Genomic DNA, 18,096 nt, shown 5'->3' on the forward strand with positions numbered 1-18,096 from the left:
ACCGACGAGACAGTCGTACCCGAGCACTATTCACGTGTCACCCCAGCCATCATGTATAGTGTCACTTGTCCCCTGGCACTATTTATGAAGTGACCCAGGGGACAAGCATGACATGCACCATGCCTTGCTCCCATACCACCACATAGCTTAGATAGTAAGCTAGCTCCACACTATATATAGCCATCCATCCATCCATCCAAGAGGGGGGACTCACTCTCACTCACTCTCACACGTGAGCACCCACATGCTACGGCCATGAGCTTGGCCGGCCACTAGCCTGCCACATACGAGGCACATATGAGGCCAGATGCCAGATGCCTATGGCACTGATCTCAGATACAGCTTCAGGAGCATCCTGTACCAGATATACTACAGATACTCAGACATGCAGGAGTAGGGGTGTTATCTATCCGGAGAGCCCCGAACCTGGGTAAACTAGCGCGTGCTACCCGCATACCCGCTCCCGGGCCTATCAGCAGCAGTCTTACCCTCACACTAAGCCCTTGTGGCATCTGTCGCCTCACACCCCCCCCCCCCCGTGAGAATACCACGACAGTTGGCGCCCACCGTGGGGCGGTACTATCTATGCTACCACGCTGCTGCTGGTTTCGCAGTCCAGGCGGGACCATTTCGTCTTCACCGTCGCGGCGTCGCGCCGTCTCTCCAGTAGCGGTCGGGGGCTCGACATCGACACGCCCCCGGAGTAGCCGCGAGGGGCGGTGTGTCCTCGCCGTCGGCCTCGCCATCCTCGCCACCTCCATCGCGTCGCTGTCGCCTGAAGCAAGGCCACTGTGAGCAAGAACATCAGTCGCCCCAACGCAGACAGCGGTTGAACAAGCAGCAGCAAACTCATTTGCTAATAGAGGAGCAGTAGCCCACACATAATACAGAAAAGCACAAGGGCCAACAATTCCCAATGCCAGAACACACACAACCCTTGGACACACAACTGATACATGGTTCTGTGCCAAAGCACACAACGAGGATACCCCTGAACGTAAACTTAACTCCACCACTAATTTCCCCTGAAGTTTTAACATGTTGTACTATCATTGATCACAGTACTCCCTCAGGTCATGAACTACGACTCAGTTGGCCTCTCCAGGTCCAGCGCTCCTCCTCCACCACTCAATGTACTGAGCAGTGAACACTGGTTGCTCGAGTGCTCGACTCAGAAGCCCTAAAAAAAAGAGTGCCCGACTCAGACTGCACGTGCGGTGAAAAGATCACATGCATCTAGCCAACAATGAACGGAGACAGCCTGTGGAGTACAGTAAACCCGTCTGTTTATTTTATTCACGTATAAAAGTCTAGAAATACAACACGCAATACATCATTATTACGTCGTGCACACCCACACCGCGATCCGAAGTAAAAACAGAGCTAGGCAGCGATCGATCGTCCCGCTCGCCCAGCCCAGTACTACCCATCACCCGTACAGGCGATGGAGAGCGCAGCAGCTAGTACGGCACGGTCGAACCTACTTAGCTGGGTGCGGCGGTAAGTTTAGAACAGGTCGGAGAGCGTGGGGAGCTTGAGCTCGCCGGCCTTGGTGAGCGGCAGCGTGAAGTTGCCGACGATGGGGAGGTCGACGGTGAGGCCGACGCGCATCTCGTAGTCGAGGTCCCAGTCCTTGCCGGCGTCCTTCACCAGGCTCATCAGGAAGTCGTACGGCACCTTCACCGGTATGTCGAGGCTGGTGGTGTCGCTGGCCACCAGCGACCCCGGGTCCGGCATGGTCCCGGAGGCCACGTCGCGGCCGGCGCTCTTGAGGGAGTAGCTGATCTCGCAGATGGGGATGGTGTGCGAGTAGGGGTTGCGCACGTCGAGGCGGCCGGACAGGGTGGCGCCGTCGCGGCCAACGTGCTGCACCGACATGTCCGACAGGTCCGCCTCCGGCTTCTGCACCCCCGATATCTTCTCGGCCACGAACCCCTTGGCCTTGTCCATCAGCTGCGCCATGGCTGCTCCACGGACGGATCGAACGACTGTCTCGTGTGAGATGTGATGACGGATCGGGATCGCTGTCAAATTAGTTTAATGCCGTGCTGCTAGCTTGATGGGTTTGCTCCGTCGAGATCCCTGGAATATAAAGGGCACGAGGTTGGGTTTACGCGGCAGACACGTCGACGGAATGCGTGGTAGGCGCGCGTCGGCAGGGGAGACGCCCACCACCAGGAGCGCGACGGGTGGCCGCAAGTCGGCACGGTTCCGAATCGAAAGGACGGAGGGTCCGACTTGTGCAGTAGGACTAGCGTTCGGGTCTTTTAAGTTGCAAAAAAAAAAAAAACCAGGACATAAACATTTACCCCCTCCGTTTGTTTTTATAAGGCATTTTAGACAGCTAGTTTTGAACTGTTGTGGGCACTATCTGAACTTTCTAAAACGTTACATAAAAGCGAGCAGAGGGAGTAGTAAATGAGTCTTATCAAATGCTATTTCTTAGGAAATATGTCAATATGCAGACAATCCTAAGAAATCTAGTATCTCACTACCATACATAGAAAAAGAATTATGCCAAAAGAAAATCCTATAGAAATCTTTCAATATCCCTACAAAACGAATGAGCCCTAATGATTGTATCACCAATGACGCTCCATCGGTCGGATTGGTGCACTCACGCCATTGGCTCCACGTTACTCATGGCATGTGCACGCTTTCTGCCCTCTTCCCCTTCCCACGCATCTCATATTGATCGATGTTAATTTGTTTCCATCATGTGTCATTCTTTCGGTTATGTCGTTCCTCCACTACCTCTCTGACCTAGATCGATCTCACGGAGCTCGTTGTCATGACCTGATGATGGAGCTCGAAACTAAAGTCCTCCCAAACATTGAGTTCCTGGAAGGCTAGGAGATTACGGGGAATCAGGCCGCGATCTCCCCATCCAGTGCAAAGGGGTTGCATGCCTCCAACAAAGACAGATTCATGGGCATGTGAGCCTGAATCGGTGAGCTTTGTGCCTCCATCATTGATGTGAGAAGTTAGCGAAATCAATATTTTTTAATATTCCAAAGGGTGTTACAAAAAAAATGAGAATAGAGGGAAAGAAGCTCACTCTGTGATTCTGATAGGAGAATGAGTCGTTGAACCCGGGTCAACGACAGCTCCAGCCAAGTTGCCTACCACTAGACCACATAAGAGTTATCTTCCAAGGGGTATTTCATGCAAGCATGTACTATTTTGTCTTGTACACGTGAACGACATGCCACAACAACTATAAGCATCTAGACATCCATAACAAGTGTTATGTTCATGTTGCCAAGCTATTCCGTGTTGTTGCAAATGTTGGCTTCTATGTTTGCATACCTTGTAAACAATTGTTCTCAAAGATGTGTTGTGGTCAATTAATATTTTATTTTACAAATAAATATATATTGTATCGATGTGTTTTGAATGTTGCGATGTTCTTTCACATGTCATAATCTGGACAAAAATGTTACAATGTTGCATATGTAGAAACCGTTATGTGTGGGCCTTTTGGTTGCGACAATTAGACACATCAAAATTGTCATTTTAAGTGGGTCGAGTGGTGGGAGAGGCGGTCAATCTACCGCACCCTTCTCCCGACCGGGGCCTAGCATTGTACATGAACAAACATATGCAATATGGACTAACATCAAAGACTATAAAAAATGCATGGGTCCTAGTATGCGAGAAGTTATTGCGGATGTGATCAAATGATTTGCAAGGCAGATTAATGGACCATTGTTTTGTCGCTTTAGGATCAAATTCCCATCAAATAGCACCATGATAGTTTTATTAAAGCTTCCACCACATTTCCTTCCGGTTCGGAGTCGTTCATTCCATTTAAAAAATATCAGGACCAAAATACCATCTGTTTCATTAATATTGGCTTTGTTTTTATTTTTGAGAGAGATAAATGTCGGCTACGATCACACCAAGGTAAACAATAGAGCTGTCAGATTTTTATTTTATCTATGCTTTGCTTCACTATGGAAATGTCATAGAAGAGACACAATCTAACATGACGAACACTTCCCCTCAATTCCTTCAAAAAAAGGAACACTTGACAAATGGGGCACCCCTATGACTCGCTTGTTGCGAAACAGAGGGAAGCTCTCGCACCGGGGAGCTCTAGATGGGCCGGTCCAGCCGCGCAGGAGGCTCAGGCCTCGTTTCCTAGGGTTTTTTTTTCATGTTTTTGATTTTTTTTACTTCTGTTTATACTTCGAAATATTATAAATAAATATATTACAAAAAATACATAAAATATTTGGAAAATACATAAAATATTTGCAAGGCAGATTAATGTTGACCATGTATTCAAATTTTTTAATATTGCATTTGAAAACTGTTAACAGAGCATTTGAAAATTGTTAAATGTGTATAAAAAATGGTTACCATGTATTAAAAATATATTAATATTGCATTTGAAAAATAGTTAATCAAGTATTTGAAAAATGTTAAGTATGTATAGAAAACATATTGACCAAGCATTAAAAATCCTAAATTTGTCTTTAAAAAATGTTTATCGAGCATTTGAAAATGTTAATCTTGTCTTTCAAAAATGTTTAAAATGTGCCTAAAAAATGTGACCATGTATTCAAAAAATGTTAAACTTGTATTTAAAAAATGTAAAACTTGTATTAGAAGAATGTAGAATGAAAACCAAAATAAAGAAGAAAAATGAAAAAACAAAAAAAAATCAGAAATAAACCAAAGAAAAAGGAATATGAAAAATATAACTAAAAACAAATGCAAAAAGAATTGAATAACTATGAAATTCAATAAAGAGACAAAGAAAAAATACTGAAAACAAGAAAGAAAACAAAAACCAAAGAAGAAAATGAGAAAGAAATGAAAAATGGATAAAAACCATGAAAGAAACCAAAAGAAAAACAAAGAAACCGAAGTATAATGACGAAAAAAAGAAAAACCGGAGAAGAAATAAGAAAACCAAATAGAAAACAAAAGAAAACGAAAAAACGGAGAAAACAATTAAAAAACAGATGATTTACTCAAGTTGATCGAGCCTCATGTCTTAACACGAACACACATGAACTTTTTTTCCAGCATACATGCTTTTTTAGTCTAAACATACTTTATTTATTGATCATAGTCCAAATACACAGTAATACAATTTAGGTCCAGAGTATCGAGACATCATATATGACGTCCAAAAGAAAGTCCTAAAGTATGCTTAGCGAAGCTATGTGCCTCAATATAATCCTCGAAGATGAAGGAGCAAACTGTGAACTGATTAGCAGTAGCTTGGATCTCTCTAACAATGCCCGCATATAATCCTCCCGAGCCTTTGTTAATGTTCGTGACAACTGCTTGGCAATCCGACACTATTATCACATGTGTTAGATCTAAGTCCAGAGCGAGAGAAAGAGCCTCTCGACAAGCGTGTGCCTTGAGCAATGCCGGATCAATTATGCCTGCGTACTTGATAGCTGAAGCCCCCAAGTACGCTATACAAGCCACCGTCCAAACCACGTGAAGTTGCACCATCAACTCTGATTTTTGCATGTCCAGCAGCCCGGGGTACTGCACGCATGTGTGCTGGTCCGGTCACGGGTGCTAGATGTGGCTTCTTTGATGTGCATCACCCAGCTCCCTTATATTGTTAGTCACAAAGTGGTGCGTTGAATGGGGCGAGGGAAAGATATGTTTGTGAAATGCTTTCCTGTGTGCATGCCACACAGCCCATAAGGTGACCACAATTTTGATAAAATCATCAAATCAATAAGTGCAAATAGCCACATTTTGGCACCCAATTCTCTGCTGCTCTCCATGGCCTCGACCAGGTTCGGGTCTTCAAGGGCCCAAACACACCTCGCCATATGACAGTGGAGAAGGGAATGTTGCCAAGAATCTTCTGAACCACAGATTCCACGGGTTGACGTAGTCGACATATTTCGGTGATGCAATAAATCAGCAGATGGTCGAGATTGCTGTGCTAACCTCCATAAAAATATCTTGATTTTAGATGGCACTTGAGTTTTCCACAGGCTAGTCCACGTCTTCTTTTCTGCATTTGAATTTGATGAACTCGTCCATCTAGCCATGCTTCACACCTTAGCTTTGCAAACAATCATTCTGCACGCCAATCGGGCACTGAAAATACCGTTCTTCTTGTGAATCCACAACCAAAAATCGTCCACCTACCTAGTACACAATGGTATTATTGCGATCGCTTGGGCATCAGTGGGCAAGAAAATTTCATCTAGCTTTGTTTGTGTTCCATGATGCATTTGGTCTGAGTAGCTCGGCCACTAGACTTGGGGGATGTGGTACTTTGCTGACTATCGATCGCATATTAAAGTCTATTGGGATCCAGTTTTGCTGCCATATGTGTGTTGACATCCCGTCACCAACTCGCCTAATGAGCCCCCTTGTCATGGTGTCGCGACCTGCAAGAATTGATTGCCAAATGTGTGATGGCGCAGCTCCAAGCTTAGCATTCATCATACACACACTTTCTTTCCAAGACAATCATACGAAACTTTATTGATCCGTCAGAATGTTTACAGGGACGAAGGAAAGTTCACCAGGGTTGCCTAACAAAACATGACGGTCAACCCCTAATATAAAGCATGCTTCGCTAGATTGTGAGCCGCGACATTAGAGCTCCTAAACTCATGAACAAAGTTGTAAGAATTAAAACTCCTAGAATATTCTATTATTTCATGTATGATAGCACCATAAGTAGCACCACTATTCTGCTGGATGTCATCGATAACCATCTTGCAATCGGATGACACATGGATAGCCTGAAGATTCAGATCCTCCGCTAGAGCCATAGCCTCTGTTACCGCCATAGCTTCTGTTACTGCCATAGCTTCGAGTGTTGTAGGATCAGATATGCCCTTGAAGAAGATGGTCAATGCTCCCATGAACAACCCTTCCCTGTCCATACACACTGTCGTGACAGTCCCAACACCTGAGTTTTTTTTTGGAATTGTTTGAATTGCTTACCACATGTGTCACATGGTAACACCTGAGTTTTTTTTTAAGAGAGATGCTACACACACGGAGAAGTTTTTACGTAGTTCACGGACCAGCACAGGTGGCATCTTCTAATTGGGATTAGGGAAAGACAGGGGCCCATCCCCCTGAAAATCAGGGGGGAGAGGCCAATTAGCGTTAACCAATCCGTAAAACGCCCGTCACATGTCAGTGCGTGTAGTTATTGTTTTTTTAAATAGCGGCATTTACCTTTGGCACATGGAACTGCATCTTGTCTACAGGGAAGGCCCATTGGGCCTTGAGCCTCGAACCCAAAACTGCGTCCGTGTGGGTTTTATGTAGAGATTGGCCCATAATCTCCTTGCCATACCGGTCCACGATCTTCTCCAGCAGTAACAACTCCGCTCCGCACCGTTGTCGTCTCCTCACCCCTGCCGGAGATCCACGCCAGACCGCCGCGCCCCTCCGCCCGGCTCGGCCGCTGCTTCCGCGATGCAGTTCTTCGGCGGGTCGTCGCTGACGTCCGTCGCGCCGGAGTCCAGCCCGGCACCAGCGGCGCCTCCGGGGACGGGAACGGGCTCCAACGCCCAGGTGATCTACGTCTTCAACCGCAACGGCGTGTGCCTGCTGTACCGCGAGTGGCACCGCCCGCTCCGCACGCTCGCCCGCAACCAGGACCAGAAGCTCATGTTCGGCCTCCTCTTCTCCCTCCGCTCCTTCACCGCCAAGATCGACCCCACCTCGTATGCCACTTCTTACCTCACACACACTATTTCCGGTAGTTGATCTCGGTCATAGGTTACTGAGTTCGCTAATCTTGACTAATCTGTCGGTGAGTGATAATGGACTAGACGCTTCTTGAAATGGAGATCCAGTGAGTTTATTGGCAGTATATGTTAGTCCACAACTTTGTTTCGGTAGGAGCAATCCACACTATGACCAATTTGACTAGTTGACAGAAATTGCATGATTTTACTGTACGAAGTAACAGGAGATAGTGGGGCAAGGGATGGGAGGGGGGAAACGAAGGGTAAGAGAGACAGACAGTGAACAACCACTGTTCGTGACTGAATAAAAATGCCGAAAGGGAGACATTTGATCTTCCTTTCAAGATCTTTCTGTACATACTTCTGTGAGCCAGAAAAATGTAAACTCCAGGGTTATACGAAATGCCGCATACTACTTGCCAACAAAAGTCAGTGTACGCACCTGAGGTAGCTTAACGGCGGAATGACAAATCTGAAGAGATGATACGGGTAAACCTTTTAAAACTCTAGCCATAGAATGACTAGCACTGCCATACTGCTCCCCTGCTTCAGAAATCGTGTATTTTCATCTTCGGACAGGCGGGCACTGTTTCTCTATTATCTCTTTCCAAAATTTTGGCCCTAAGAAATATATCTATAACCGTATAACCTAGATAACTGGAATTGTTGATGGGTACCATGTTTAGCACTTCACATCCTAGAGTCATACTTGGCTCATGCACCTTTTACATATGCAGAACAGAACACGCGAATCTTGGGGCGCCACTACTGCCAGGTCAGGGATGTTCATTTCATAGCTTCAAGACAAACACATATAAATTGAACTACATGGAGAGCCCGTCTGGTATAAAGGTTAGTCGATATGTTATTATTATCTTCCCCTGCTGTCTTCCATTCTTAGAATCATCGTGCTTTTATTTTGGCTGGTGAAGTAACTTGGTTAGATCCTGTGAAAATCGAAGGTCTTTTCTGGATAACCACACTTAAGTGTTTGTATTTGAAGCAGCACAAAGTTTGTGGAGGGGCAACTCCACCTTGCTGCTACAATGTGTACAGCACAAGTGTTGAAGGAACAGCTTCAACGTGCTGCGCTAGATATCGCTCTAGAGGCGAATGTAGGTTGATAGGGCAGCAAGAGTTCAATCCAGAACTCCTAGGGCACAAGATCTACTCCAAGATCTTAGATAAGAACAACAAGTTCTATTATAGGTAGGGGTACATAGTCTGCCTCCAAAGTAGAGGTGAGGACCTCTATTTATAGGGCTTTGGGAAGCCTTCACATACTTCTACTTATAGCTGGAATACTCTAGAAAACATTATGTAAGTTTCACCATTCTACTCATAGCTACTCACAACTAGAAGACTCTAGAAAACAGTAGGTAGGATAGAAAAGAAAAGGAAAGAAATACTACACTAGAGTGGAAGCATCTAGAAGTAGCCAAACAGATCTGGCATGTGTTTTCTTTCTTCTCATCTAGTGTTCCTCATCATTCTCCCCTGGTTGTTTGGAACTCGCCCTCGAGTTATCTTCATAGAGCGCTTCTTCTGGATGGTAGAGAGTCAAGTCCGCAACATTGAAAGTGTTGGAGATACCCATGTCACTTGGAAGATCTATCACATAAGCATTATCATTTATCTTCCTCATGATAGAGAAGGGCCCATACCTTCGCTGCCTAAGTTTTCCTTTAACACCTAAAGGCAGCCTCTCTTTTCGGAGGTAGACCATCACCTTATCACCGACTTGGAATGATTTTGGCCTCTTTTTGCAATCAGCAAGTTGTTTATATTTCTGATTTTGTGCTTCCAAAGCGCCGCGAATCTCTTCAAATAACTCGGTGTAATTATCAGCAAAGGACAATGCTAATTTTGAGTTTCCCCTTGATGGCAGCTTCACCAGGTCCACCACATGTGTTGGAACTTCAGTGTAGACAATGGAAAAAGGGCTCCTTCCTGTGGATCTATGCTTGGAGTTATTGTAGGAGAACTCTGCAAGAGATAAAGCCAAATCCCATTGCCCCTTTCTTTCTCCACAAATGCAACGGATCAGATTACCCAAAAACTTGTTCACCACTTCCGTTTGTCCATCTGTTTGTGGATGAGCAGTGCTAGAAAATTTCAATTCAGTGTTGAATTGCTTCCACAAAGTGAGCCAAAATGCAGCAAGAAACTTGCTATCACGGTCTGAGACAATGGACCTTGGAACTCCATGAAGTCTGACCACTTCTCGAAAGAATAGGTTTGCCACATGATGAGCATCCGTTGTCTTGCGGCATGGGATGAAATGAGCCATCTTAGAGAATCTATCCACGACCACAAATACAACATCACTTCCTCGTCTTGTTCTTGGCAAGCCCAAGACGAAGTCCATAGATATGTCCTCCCATGGAGCAACAGGAACAGGCAAAGGCATGTATAACCCTGTGTTCTGGACTTGGCCTTTGCAGGTCTGACATACGGGGCACTGTTGAACGAACTTTCCAGCATCTCTCTTTAGTTGTGGCCAAAAGTAGTGAGCTTCTAGGTTAGCGATAGTCTTGTCCCGTCCAATATGGCCACTAAGATCACTTGAATGGAGCTCTCTAACCAGCTTGTCATGTAGAGAACTTCTTGGAATGCACAAACGATCATTTTTGAAGAGATATCCATCTTGCATCAAATAGTCATCACCTAATGGTTGGCCCCTTGCATGCTTTACCCAAACATGGCCAAAGTCTTCGTCACCCTCATACAACTCCTTTATTTGACCCATGCCCGGAAGTTCAGCTTCAAAAGAAGTCAAGAGGCATCCACGACGACTCAAAGCATCGGCCACTCTGTTAGTTATTCCAGATTTATGCACGATGAGATAGTTAAACCTCTCAAGATATGCTGCCCATCTTGCTAGCATGCGGTCAACATGCTTTTGATTTCTAAAATGCTTCAAGGATTGATGGTCGCTATAAACAATGAACTCTTTAGGCAGCAAATAGACTTCCCAAGTTTTCAACGCTCTGAAAACGGCGTATAATTCTTGCTGATGGGTACTCCATTTCTGTCTAGCTTCACTTAACTTCTCACTAAAGAAAGCAATGGGCTTCCTTTCTTGAGATAGGACAGCTCCAATGCCTACTCCACTTGCATCACACTCCAACTCAAAAGTCTTGTTGAAATCAGGTAGTACCAAGACAGGAGCTTGTGATAGCTTTTGTTTAATCTCATTGAAGCTAGCTTCAGCTGCTTCTGCCCATTGGAACTTTCCTTTCTTCAAACACTCGGTAATTGGTGCCATGATAGTGCTGAAATTCTTAACAAATCGCCTATAGAAAGTTGCAAGGCCATGAAAGCTTCTTACCTCAGAAATGGTCTTAGGAGTTGGCCATTCTCGGATTGCTTCAACCTTAGAATCATCAACACGAATGCCGTCACATGTTATGACGAATCCTAGGAAAAGAAATTGTGTTTGCAGGAAAACACATTTCTTCAAGTTGACGTAGAGCTCATTTTTCCTTGGTACTTCTAGCACCTTCCGAACGTGATCAAAGTGTTCATCCTCATCCTTGCTATATATCAAGATGTCATCGAAATAGACCACAACAAAGTGGGATAAGAAGGGTCTAAGGACTTGATTCATTAAGTGCATAAAGGTACTTGGTGCATTTGAGAGTTCAAATGGCATGACTAGCCATTCAAACAACCCTTCCTTTGTCTTGAAGGCGGTCTTCCATTCATCCCCGGGTCTTATACGGATTTGATGATATCCACTTCTTAAATCTAGCTTTGTGAACACTCTTGCTCCACTAAGCTGATCCAACATATCATTCAGACGGGGAATAGGGAATCTGTACCTTACGGTGATCTTGTTAACGGCTCTACTGTCCGTACACATGCGCCAAGATCCATCTTTCTTTGGCGCGAGTAGGGCTGGTACAGCACATGGGCTAATACTTTCTCGAATGTGCCCCTTTTGCAACAATTCCTCCACTTTCTCCTTCAATATACCATGCTCCTTTGGGCTCATTCGATAGTGTGGAAGATTAGGAAGACTTGCTCCCGGAATTAAGTCAATTCTATGTTGAATTCCTCTCATCGGTGGCAAGCCATGTGGCTCCCCAAGTATGTTCTGAAATTCTGCCAATAAACCACGTACCTTTGCTGGAATTTCAACAGTCAGGTGCTCTTCTCCCTTTACAACAAGTGCAGCACACAAATCTGCCTCCTTCAAGTCTTCCATAAACTCATGAGAGGTATGGGAGATAGTTAACATAGTTTTCCCCTCCTCCTTAGAGGTATTACCTTCGGGTTTGTTTGGTAAGATAATGATCCTTCTCTTGTTCCAAATGAAAGAGTAAGAATTTTCCTTGCCCTTGTGTGTAGTATCCACATCAAATTGCCAAGGCCTCCCAAGAAGAACATGGCTGGCATCCATGTCAGCCACATCACACAACACATTTGAGCGATAATGCTTACCCAAAGAAAGTGGCAGGTTGCATTGTTTGGTGATCCTCATATTCACTCCTTTCTTGATCCATCCAATAGTGTAGGGATTTGGATGATCATAGGTTTCAAGCTTTAAATGGTCCACCAACTTTTGGGAGATAAGATTCTCGCAGCTGCAACTATCAATCACTAGTTTGCATACCTTGCCATTCACCGTGCATTTGCTCTCAAATATTTTCTTCCGTTGTGTGTCATCGAGTTGTGGTGTGGAACATAGGACATGCTGGATCACACGTACCACCTCTTCACCTTCTTCTTGACAAACCTCTTGTCCGTCTACATCTTCAGATTCGTATTCTTCCTCATCGCTTTCACCATCATGGATAGTCGTGTTAACAAATTTCCTTAGTGGGCAGCCGCTGGATATGTGTCCCTCTTTACCACATTTATAGCACTTTGGGCCTTCATTTGCCTTACCCTTGCCTCTAGTTTGCTTCGGGATGGGCTGTTTTGTCTTTGGTGGAGTGGTCTTTTCTTCCACTCTATTAGGTTGGCTCCTAGATGAGCCTTCGGTATGAGGATATGGAGGATATGGAGCCTTAGTTGTCTTTCTCATCCTCACAAACCTCTCGGCCTTTAAGGCTAGAGCTTGTGCTTGATCAACGGACCAGATTTGTTGCATCATCAATCGATCTTGAATAGATTGAGACCATTGATGTACCTTGCAACTTGTTGCTCTTCACTTTCAGCAAGGTTGCACCTCACTTGTAGCCTTAGAAACTCCTCCGTGTAATCTGAAACAGTCCTATTTCCTTGAGCACAATTTTGAAATTGGATAAATAGGATCTGGTCATAATCAGCGGGCAAAAATCTCCCTTTCAAGAGGCCTTTCATTTGTCGCCAAGTTCTAACACGAGGTTCTCCTCTGAGCCTGCGCTCCTCTTGAACGCGATGCCACCATGCACCGGCTCCTCCTTTCAGTTTGTATGCGACCAAAGGAACTCTACGATCTTCCGGGACCTCCATGACCTCAAAGAAAGTCTCCACTTCATATAACCAATCCAGGCACCCTTCAATGTCAACATTTCCATTAAAAGTTGGGATCTCAGCTTTCACCTTGTATGTATCTCTTGCATATGTAGGGTTGGGTACTCTCCGATATGCGTAGAGATCTGCTTCTTCAAGGGCATCATCATATTCTTCACCTTCAGAAGCATCAACATAAATTGGCCTTCTTGAAGCACGTTGAACAACATGTTGTCGTGGCGGTCTTGCTCCAAGATTACCTCTTCTTCTTCCTTGATGGACATCTTCCTCTTCTTTAGATGAATCTCCTTCATTGGTAGCAGGGGGGACACCCTTTCTTATCATCTCAACCAGCTGGTCAAATCTCCTATTAAGATCTTCACGCAGCTCTTTGATTTGTTGTTCAGCAGCATCCATCCTCTTCTCCAATTGCTCCATTGCTTGCTGCAACTTACTCTCGAAGAGGACAGCAAGAACTAGTATGGGTCAACGAGGCTCTGATACCACCTGAAGCAGCATAAAGTTTGTGGAGGAGCAACTCCACCTTGCTGCTACAATGTGTACAGCACAAGTGTTGAAGGAACAGCTTCAACGTGCTGCGCTAGATATCGCTCTAGAGGTGAATGTAGGTTGATAGGGCAGCAAGAGTTCAATCCAGAACTCCTAGGGCACAAGATCTACTCCAAGATCTTAGATAAGAACAACAAGTTCTATTATAGGTAGGGGTACATAGTCTGCCTCCAAAGTAGAGGCGAGGACCTCTATTTATAGGGCTTTGGGAAGCCTTCACATACTTCTACTTATAGCTGGAATACTCTAGAAAACATTATGTAAGTTTCACCATTCTACTCATAGCTACTCACAACTAGAAGACTCTAGAAAACAGTAGGTAGGATAGAAAAGAAAAGGAAAGAAATACTACACTAGAGTGGAAGCATCTAGAAGTAGCCAAACAGATCTGGCATGTGTTTTCTTTCTTCTCATCTAGTGTTCCTCATCAGTATTGGATGAAGAAGACTAAGGTTGTTTTTCAGTGACTTTAAACTAATGTGAATCCAGCCATTGTATCACTTCAATGGAAGCCATAATTAACTAGTGTGACCTTAAATGTAGAAGCATCAGTGCGGCATTTTTTCATGCAGACCTGTTCGACAGTCCACACTACGCATATTTTAAACTATGATTGTAACCTTCCACCTTTACCATGGTACTTAAAGCGCATATACGTATGTGATAATCCTTTGTTCAAAAAGATATATATTCACTGTATTTTCCATTTTATACAGCTTATTCTCCTTACCCATCCAAGGACTGGTGATCAACGAGATGCGCTGAAGCATATTTACAGCCTATATGTGGAGTATGTTGTAAAGAATCCTCTGTATGCTCCTGGCAGCCCAATCAAGTAAGTTGTGCCTATCAATTGAAAATTGTTGTGCTACATGATTAGCTAGAAGCAGTTGTTAATACCAGGATGGTTGAAAGTTGAATGGAGATGGCATCATTTTTGTCACTTTATTTATACAAGGATACCTTTTCATTTCATGATTGAGCAATTGTCCCACTAAAGCAGTGGGTTAAACTGGACAGATAGATTCATGAATTGTTTAGGGAAGCATATAGATGTTGCAAATAGGATGTACCTAAATAAGGAATTGTGTGAAACATACATATTAACAATTCATTTTAGATCTTCTCATGCCAAGTCCTCTCGATCTGCCTAATGTGCCAACATCCTACCTGTGAAGAATTCATTTCATGGAGGATAATAAATTATGGAAATTGAATTTGCATTCAGTCATAAGGGCATACTGTCCTATTACCTCCGTCCCAAATTACTTGTCTTGGATTTGTCTAGATACGGATGTATCTAACACTAAAATGTGTCTAGATACATTCTTGAAAAATCTAAGACAAGTAATTCGGGACGGAGGGAGTGTTAGTTTATTTGCTCGCTCTTCATCAAGAACAACGTTTTTTTGTAGGATCATCTGAACTAAAACATTATTTTGTTGCCCATACACAAGTTACATAACCATTTCCAAGCTTAGTGGCTACATTGGCTCTTGTTTTGTTCTGTTCTCTAGTGTTTTCTGAACATATTTTTATTTGCAGGTGTGACCTTTTCAATAAACATCTCGATCAGTATGTGAAAACATTGATTTGACCCCATTCAGGTAACGTTCACTTGTTTGTGTTTTGCAGAGTCCTGTATATAACCAATCGCTAGTGTTCTGTACAATGGTTTATGTTTGGATCCTTAGCAATCTTCTGTGTGAGTACTATGGAACCGTGCTTGAATTTATCCAGGTTAAACAATGTCCTTGAATTGGCAATAAATTCCTGACAGACAACATTTATATGGATTTCCTGTGTATCATTTTGTTGATCCAAAGGATGAGCCATTCTTCATAGCTCTACATATCCCATGGGATCTATCAATAACTGAATATGAACACTAGTTCTCAATAAAAATGATCTTTCACCAGTCTATAGCAGATCCTATTTTTCCTATGTCATAACGCTTTCAAAGATGAATAGGTGTCTTCACTATCTATCAGTCAAACACACACCGCCCTTTGTTCTGTCTGTCTGCTTGTGAACTTTCAATCCTGTGTTCAGTTTCAGTTTTCACTCATGCTTTTGAACTTTTGTCGACATCTGACACGACAGATAAAGGCCTAGTTGTCTGTTTTTCTCCGCATACATCCTCATCAGCACTGCAATGTCCCATTGCAGGTTTGGGAGGAGGTGCATGGAACAGTTGATTTGAAGGCGAACAGTAGGCACTTTGTGTTTTCGGAAACTCTGAGCCATGGAACAGTTCGCTGTGTGGTGGCATCTCTGTGCTATTTGGTTTGATAATCGCTATTTGTTGAGAAGTTGTTGCTTCAAGGATGATACAGACTTGTCTTGTGCCAAAGTGGTCCTGCTGAATCTCACTGTATTTATTGTACACTTGCACCCTGCATTGATGGTCTTCATGTGTACCCACTGCAATTTGATAGCTGTACACTCTGATCACAGTCCCTGTAATTTGCATCCTTCGTCATGATGGACCCCCTCAACAAATGGAATGCCCTCTCATATCCCGTGTTGGATGATATCCATGAGTTTTCTGGTTATAGATCAAATATTTTCTTATTTATCCAATAGTATCTTTCCTATAAAAGATGTTCTTGCAACATACTCCCTCTGTAAACTAATATAAGAGTGTTTAGATTACTAAAGTAGTGATCTAAACACTCTTATATTAGTTTACGGAGGGAGTACTACGTACGTATGATTCAGCTATGTCGAAGGGAATAAGAAACACATCGCCACACAAAAGTAGTATGGTCTATGTGTACGCTGTGCTGTCCTACTCTTGCTACCTGAACTTCAGTGCCACATGATGCTTCATTGTTGTTCGTGTGATGCTGACATATTTTTCTTCTTTCGATATCAATGCCATGTTTTGTTGCTTTGTGGACCTGCGGAGTTGCTTCGGATGCGCACTACTGACTAACTATAACTTAATACTCGTATTAGAATATTAAACTGCTGGCATGTAGTGCGGGTCGTAAGAACAAAACGTGGACACTGTAATTCCCTCGGCTTTTGTACCGCGGACGCCGTTGTTCGCGCGCTGTGTTTATCTAGCGTAGATTGCAAGAGCAGTTGGTTTGTTCCAAGAGATACCCAAGTCTTGTGAATCTTTCCGCCAACAGGTACAATGCTTGTACCCAAATCTTCTGAATCTATCCGCTAACAGGTACTACAGTGCATGTACATGTACATGCCCTGCTCCATCACCAGTGTCTGGTGCTATCTTGCCTAGTGTCCTGCAAGGCCGTAACTTCTCACGCATTCCTTCTTTTTTTTTAAGTTCTCACGCATTCCTTTTTGCCTGCTCAGTTTTACAACTTACTGCAAAAAAATTGTGGGCAAGGACTCGTTTAAGTTACAGGATATTATTCTGTAAATCTTGGCAGGAATCCAGAAGGGCCTACTACTTTTTTGGTTTTCGGCTCCGTCCGAGCGAGTGAGCGAGATCCATGGCGTTCTGCGCAGCGGACAGAACATGTTTCTTACAGAGATGAGGGTTGCAGTGCCGCAGTGCTGCAGATGGCAGCAGGCAGCCTACGACAAGTGCACGAAATGGCTAGTTCGCACATGACCAAGGGATGGGTCGTTGCTGCGCATCCACAGGGCCGTGTACGTGCACTGCGCTTTCCGCCGTGCTGGGTCGAGTTGGCTGGTAACCAGGCAATCAACTTCTCCCAACAGCATGTTTGTACATTGCGTGTTCCCAGCAAAAGAAAGGAAAAATTACACCGAGCTGAAAAGTAGTGAAAAATTACACTGGCTCCCGCTTGTGAGTGGCCCGGTCAATAATCTGTCATGAAAATGCAACCCAGTCAGCCCACACAAACCTGTTCTATACGTCCGGACTGTTCGATGCCCCTCAACACAGCTCATATCTGAGACGAAAATAAGGAGATCTGAACTGTCCGATGCCCCTCAACCCAGCTCATATCTGAGACGAAAATGAGGAGATCCGGACGCGCCCGCTAGAAAACACGAGACGTGGCTACCCAATGCTAACCCCCTTTGTAGCCTACACGAGCAAGGGACCTCGCCCCGAAGCCAAAACAGGCTGACATCACCCACCAGAAAAGGGAGGCAGGGACTTTCCACCCGACCTCCCACGACATACGAGCGAAGGAAGGCCAAAGCCGACACACTAGACGCCCGACAAAGAGGCGCCAAGTCAATGCACGTGGGGATCTAGTACTGTGTTGGTGACTGCTTACATGCACCATCGAAAGTGCATCGACCAACACCCCATCGGATTTGGCCTCTCCAGATCTTGACAAGGGGCCATCCACGCAGCTGGCAATTCCAGACGCCCGGTTAGCCTCTACCGCACTAGTTCACCAGTCTAGAGTGGAAGACTACTCAGACAATA

At 44.4% G+C, this 18,096-nt stretch overlaps 2 protein-coding genes across 2 annotated transcripts; one reads left to right on the plus strand and one right to left on the minus strand.

Moving 5' to 3' along the window:
- Positions 1-1,269: 1,269 nt before the first annotated feature.
- On the minus strand, positions 1,270-2,084 carry LOC123077841 (late embryogenesis abundant protein Lea14-A). Its single transcript, XM_044500176.1, has one exon. It carries the CDS (start codon positions 1,960-1,962, stop codon positions 1,507-1,509), a length of 456 nt encoding a protein of 151 aa, XP_044356111.1. The 5' UTR covers positions 1,963-2,084; the 3' UTR covers positions 1,270-1,506.
- Positions 2,085-7,294: 5,210 nt separating this feature from the next.
- On the plus strand, positions 7,295-16,249 carry LOC123077842 (trafficking protein particle complex subunit 1). Its single transcript, XM_044500177.1, has 5 exons — positions 7,295-7,679; positions 8,441-8,555; positions 14,432-14,550; positions 15,261-15,322; positions 15,885-16,249. Exons 1-4 carry the CDS (start codon positions 7,429-7,431, stop codon positions 15,310-15,312), a joined length of 537 nt encoding a protein of 178 aa, XP_044356112.1. The 5' UTR covers positions 7,295-7,428; the 3' UTR covers positions 15,313-15,322; positions 15,885-16,249.
- Positions 16,250-18,096: the final 1,847 nt, after the last annotated feature.

This window comes from Triticum aestivum, chromosome 3D (genome assembly GCF_018294505.1).
Source record: "Triticum aestivum cultivar Chinese Spring chromosome 3D, IWGSC CS RefSeq v2.1, whole genome shotgun sequence".
Classification (NCBI taxonomy): Eukaryota; Viridiplantae; Streptophyta; class Magnoliopsida; order Poales; family Poaceae; genus Triticum; species Triticum aestivum.